At 44.1% G+C, this 6,026-nt stretch overlaps 1 protein-coding gene across 1 annotated transcript; it reads left to right on the forward strand.

Moving 5' to 3' along the window:
* The first annotated feature begins 1,362 nt into the window (after positions 1 to 1,362).
* LOC134210233 (BTB/POZ domain-containing protein KCTD9) lies at positions 1,363 to 3,206 on the forward strand. Its single transcript, XM_062686278.1, has 2 exons — positions 1,363 to 2,549; positions 2,645 to 3,206. Exons 1-2 carry the CDS (start codon positions 1,557 to 1,559, stop codon positions 2,759 to 2,761), a joined length of 1,110 nt encoding a protein of 369 aa, XP_062542262.1. The 5' UTR covers positions 1,363 to 1,556; the 3' UTR covers positions 2,762 to 3,206.
* Positions 3,207 to 6,026: the final 2,820 nt, after the last annotated feature.

Here is a 6,026-nt window from a genome sequence, read left to right on the forward strand (position 1 = left end):
AATATAAATATTTATGTTCGCATTAACGACTGCGCCCTAACACCAGTTCTAAGCTTCGATGCATAGTACACGAGCTTTGTTCACCAGTGACAGGCGTACGGGGCCCTCGGATGCTGTGGATAGAGCCGCTTTTCTGCTCTCAAGCGAGTAGAGGGATATTTTGAAATCACTTCCATAAACAAAATTATTTTGCAGTTACTTGACTGTCAAACATTTCCCGCTCTTCGAATTTCTCTTCCCATGCTGCATTCACATACATTCCTGCTCCAATCAGCTGCTGAAGTTCGTGAAATTTCGTTACGAGTGCTTTTTAGTTGCATTTCTACACAGAAAGAAAAACCATTAATCAAATTAAAAAAATCGTTGGTTAAAATAAAAAGTTTCGTTGGTTCTTTTTCGTAGAGAGTTGTGTATGTTAAAAAAAAGTACGTGAACTTTTAAAAGCCAACGGTTAAAAACTTTCATGCCACTCTGAAAATGAAAGTTCATACTTTCAAAATAAAATTGTTGCACCGTCAAACAAAAATGGTCACATTGTAGAAAAAATAGTGAGATATTTCAATACATACTGAAAACCTCTAAAAATAACATCCCAAAAATCCTCTTCCCTTAACCCTTCATTCTTGTTTTTCCCCTTTAGTTTTAATAATTTCAATAAACAGTTTCAGTTTTTCTATATCATGTTTAATTAAACCAATTAGTTAGATCTTAACACAAACGCGATAGTGTCCTCATTCCAAACAGCAGCTGCCAGTTCTACCGACAGGCCTTGATCCGGCCACTCTACGGGGTGCGCACAGACATTTGAGCACAGGGTTTTTTTTTCGATCAGAAATGCCAAAACAGATTATCTGTAAGCAATGGAATTATTTAAAAGAACTCGGATGAGTGCCGTTATCTTGATATGCTTAACTGCAGTGAGCTTTCCTCCAGCTAGTGTCAAACAGTACAGTGACCGATTGATTTTTACACAGCGGCAAGCCGCCATTACCGAGCGTGGAAAGCTGGATTTGATGAACTGTCAACTGTCAAACGTCACAGCAACGAATACAGCAACCAAATTGAGAGCCGAAAATGATGACCGATACGGAAACGAGTGACGAAACTAAAATGAAAGCGCTGCGCGGGTGATAAAAATGCTCGCGACCGATAATGATGCTTAATTAAATCCACATCGCCGCGGACTTCAAGACAAAAAAACTTGACCGGGTTATTTTTTTACGTGTTGGTCTTCACAGAGATTCAAAATGTCTTCAAATTGAAGCCATATGTCTTAAAACCTGGCATCACTGGCGTCCAGCTTAGCGTGTGTACAGTGCTGAACTGTCGAGTGTGAATGCTTCACAATAAAATTTACATTGGATTTGACATTTTGACTAATAAACAAAAACAAAAAAAGTGAGAATCGAGTGCAATTTTCGATTTGAAAAAAAAAGTAAAATTTTGCATAATTTATTGGCAGCCAGATCAAAAATTCTTCATTGTAGCTAAATTAATAGTTGTGCCGCATCGTCAAAGTGTTCGATTGTAGATTTCCGATTAAACATATATCCATAATGAGTACGAAAAAGGGTCCAACGTCTCCATCCGCGGAGAATCGATCACCTGAAGAATGTCTGCCTTCCACATCAGGTTTCAGCAGCAGTAAGAAGCCAACCTCCTCTTCGCTATCCCCAGCCAAAGAGAACTCCGGTAATATCAGCATTTCCGAAAGCACCATCAAACATCCCAATCCCGTGGAACCAACTCCCTCGAAATGGATCAGTTTGAATGTTGGCGGAAAGGTTTTCACAACGACTTTGAGTACTCTTCTAAATAAGGAGCCTAGCAGTATGCTGGCCCGGATGTTTGCCCAGGAAGACGCAATGTGCCCCAGTGATAAGGATGGGCAAGGGGCGTATCTTATCGATCGGAGCTCCCAATACTTTGAACCGATATTGAACTACCTCCGGCATGGGCAGTTGATATTCGACGGTCACTTGAGTCCCGAGGGCATTCTGGAAGAGGCCAAATTCTTCGGCATTGAAGGCTTGATTCCGCAGCTGGAAAGCCTGGTTCAGCAACAGCAAGCTGCCTCAATGGAAGACCTTCCGCTGACGAGGAGAGATGTCATCAGCGCACTGATCAAGACTTCCCATATGACGGAGCTGCGATTCCAGGGAGTGAATTTGGCGGGAGCTGACTTGAGGAAACTAGATTTGCGTCATATTAATTTCAAGTACGCCTGCTTGCAGCGGTGTAATCTATCGCTGGCCAATTTGAACTACTGTTGTTTGGAAAGGGCAGATCTCAGTTTTGCCAATTTGGAGGGGGCTCAATTGTTGTCGGTAAAAGGATTGTGTGCTAACATGGAAGCCGCGAACCTACAGGGGTGTAATTTTGAGGATCCGTCCGGAGTGCGAAGCAACCTCGAGGGGGTCAACTTGAAGGGCGCTTGCTTGGAGAACAGTAACATGGCGGGGGTTAATCTGAGAGTGGCGAACCTGCGGAATGCTAATCTGAAAAATTGTAATTTGAGGGCAGCTGTGCTGGCAGGAGCGGACTTGGAGGTAAGTTCATTGGGAGGCTACAATTGCAGATGTTTATTTATAACCATTAACCATGGAATTGCGAATAAATATATTTCAATTATTACTGCTTATAGCGTTGTAATTTATCTGGAAGCGATCTACAAGAGGCCAATTTACGCGGAGCGAATTTCAAGGATGCTCAACTAGAACTAATGCTGACGCCGTTACATATGTCCCAAGCCATCCGTTAGGCAGGCACGATGAGTGTACTCCTAATAGCATCACGTATAACTAAACTAGGGCTTTAACAATTGATGATTCGATTATTTAAATATTTATTAGTTTTTTGGGATGATTTACAGCTGGGATTTACAGAAATTCTCTTATGCTATAAGAGACGATTAATCGATAGGGATAGTCAAATAACACGCCGACTGATTGCATGTAAATCGAAAGTTTTATAATTCTGGTGGAAGCGTTCTTCCGCTTGATAGGATCAGCTTTACTAAACAGGCGTGTGCAAGATATTCGTAATGGTGCCGCTTTTGATATACAGGTACGGGCTTAATATTTATAGAATGAGTTTAAATTGCAATAATTAAAATCAGTTACAATCTAGTGGCAGTAAGATGAATGCCAATAATATTATAATATATTAATAATCGATATGAAATAAATGGATAAATTGAATACAAACTTATATATTTGATCACAAAATCCTATCTGTGGTGGATACTATCAGCTCGATTTGGTCAGGACCTTAGAGGCGTTCAGGAATAATCTTGATCTAGTATTGAGCAACTAGAAGCTGTGGTTCCTCTCATATACTGAACAGCATTTCAGTTAAGATAACCGAGATGGCTGGGTGGTAGCGTGAGTGGGCCTGACACAGCAAACCAATTGATTGTATGTCATTACCCAAAAACCTATCGCCCGGAAAGAAATTTACCAGAAATCATTCCCCAGAATGCGTCCATTGACAGATTGACATTCCCCGGAATTTCGTAATTATGCCCTATTCCACATGTCTCAAAAAAAAATCGTATCCTCCAGTAGCTTATTGTAGGCAAATACGTGCTTTCAAAAAAGGGATCATTCCCTCTTTTGCCTTGTTCCGTGCAAATGTGTGCTTTCAGAGAAGGTATTGTCGCAAGGAGCTAGACTTTACTAAGGTGGCCTGTGCTGCACATAAAAGTCTTCTCCATTCAGCTCGGTCCATGGCTGCACTTCGCCAACCACGCAGTCTGCGGCGAGGTCTGTGGAGGGTCCGCAAATCGTCCTCCACCTGATCGATCCACCTTGCCCGCTGTGCACCTCGCCTTCTCGTTCCCGTCGGATCGTTGTCGAGAACCATTTCCACCGGATTACTGTCCGACATTCTGGCTACGTGCCCGGCCCACCGCAGTCGTCCGAGTTTCGCGGTGTGAACGATGGATGGTTCTCCCAACAGCTGATGCAACTCGTGGTTCATTCGCCTCCTCCACGTACCGTCCGCCATCTGCACCCCACCATAGATGGTACGCAACACTTTCCTTTCAAAAACTCCCAGTGCGCGTTGGTCCTCCACGAGCATCGTCCAGGTCTCGTGTCCGTAGAGAACTACCGGTCTTATAAGCGTTTTGTAGATAGTCAGTTTGGTACGGCGGCGAACTCTATTCGATCGGAGCGTCTTACGGAATCCAAAGTACGTACGATTTCCAGCCACTATGCGCCTCCGAATTTCTCTGCTGGTATCGTTATCGGCGGTAACTAGTGAGCCCAAGTACACAAATTCTTCTACCACCTCGATTTCGTCACCACCGATAGAAACTCGTGGTGGGTGGCTTACATTGACCTCTCTTGAGCCTCTTCCTATCATGTACTTCGTCTTCGACGTATTGATGACTAGTCCAATCCGTTTAGCTTCGCTTTTCAGTCTGATGTAGGCTTCCTCCATCCTCTCAAAGTTACGTGCCATGATATCAATGTCGTCGGCGAAACCAAATAACTGTACGGACTTCGTGAAAATCGTACCACTCGTGTCAATCCCTGCCCTTCGTATTACTCCCTCCAAAGCGATATTGAATAGCAGACACGAAAGACCATCACCTTGCCGTAACCCTCTACGCGTTTCGAAGGGACTCGAGAATGCCCCTGAAACTCGAACTACGCACATCACCCGATCCATCGTCGCCTTGATCAAACGTATCAGTTTATCCGGAAATCCGTTTTCGTGCATTAGCTGCCATAGCTGGTCCCGATCGATTGTATCATATGCGGCTTTGAAGTCGATAAATAGATTATGTGTGGGCACGTTGTATTCGCGGCATTTCTGCAATACCTGACGTATGGCGAACACCTGGTCTGTGGTAGAGCGTTCACCCATAAATCCCGCCTGGTACTGCCCCACGAACTCCCTTACAATTGGTGCTAGTCGACGGCATAAAATTTGGGAGAGTACCTTGTAGGCGGCGTTCAGCAATGTGATTGCGCGGTAGTTGCTACAATCCAGCCTATCGCCCTTTTTGTAGATGGGACACACGACACCTTCCATCCACTCCTGCGGCAGAACCTCATCCTCCCAAACCTTGGTAATCACCCAGTGCAGCGCTCTAGCTAGTGCCTCACCACCGTGTTTAAACAGCTCTCCTGGTAGTATTATATTTTATTTATTAGTATTACAAGTACCTAATGGATCGTGGTGTCGAAGAAAGAGCAGGTTCGAAAATCAATTGTGTGCAGCCGCCATTAAGGTCTAGTTCTTTCGATTCGAAATCTTGCTAAAAAGCTATTGTTTTCATTTAAGCGCTGTTCATAGAGTCTTGAAATAGTTTGATGCTTCTTTGACACCAATGAAGATGCCAAGGAGTTGAACAAGAACGGATTTAGGGAACCACCAGTAGGATGGGAAGGTGAAACAAAGACTACAGAGGAGAACAAATCTGTCGACACGAACTGTTTCTTGGGAAATTAAAATGTCACCAATTTTAATGCATATATCAAAGCATAGACAGAGAATGAAGTAATTTGAAGTAAAAATTGTGCCGAATAAACTGACTAGATCGTTTTTTTTTTAATTCTCAATGTTGTGTCCAGATTTTGTCGCGAACAAGCCTTACCTACCGCGGGAGGCTGCAAAGTTTATGCATCGTTGGCCGTTGTCATTCGATACGGTGTGCAGACTATCCGGTCCGATGACCGGTCTATACATCTCCTCCCTTCCTACCTGTGCGTTCATGTCACCGACGACGATTTTGACGTCCCGCAGTGGGCATCCATCGTATGTCTGCTCCAGCTGTGCATAGAACGCTTCTTTCTCGTCGTCGGGTCTCCCTTCGTATGGGCAGTGCACGTTGATGATGCTATGGTTGAAGAAACGGCCTTTTATCCTCAGCTTGCACATCCTTGCGTTGATTGGCTGCCACCCAATCACGCGTTGGCGCATCTTACCCAGCACTATGAAGCCGGTTCCCAGCTCGTTGGTGGTGCCACAGCTTTGGTAGAAGGTAGCCGCTCGATGCCCGCTTTTCCACACTT

The sequence above is a fragment of the Armigeres subalbatus genome, chromosome 1 (assembly GCF_024139115.2).
Source record: "Armigeres subalbatus isolate Guangzhou_Male chromosome 1, GZ_Asu_2, whole genome shotgun sequence".
NCBI classification, from domain to species: Eukaryota; Metazoa; Arthropoda; class Insecta; order Diptera; family Culicidae; genus Armigeres; species Armigeres subalbatus.

Coding starts and splice junctions, on each gene's coding strand:
- LOC134210233 (XM_062686278.1), top strand. CDS start 1,557: ATGAGTACGAAAAAGGGTCCAACGTCTCCATCCGCGGAGAATCGATCA. Junction 2,550..2,644: donor TGGCAGGAGCGGACTTGGAG/GTAAGTTCATTG, acceptor TACTGCTTATAG/CGTTGTAATTTATCTGGAAG.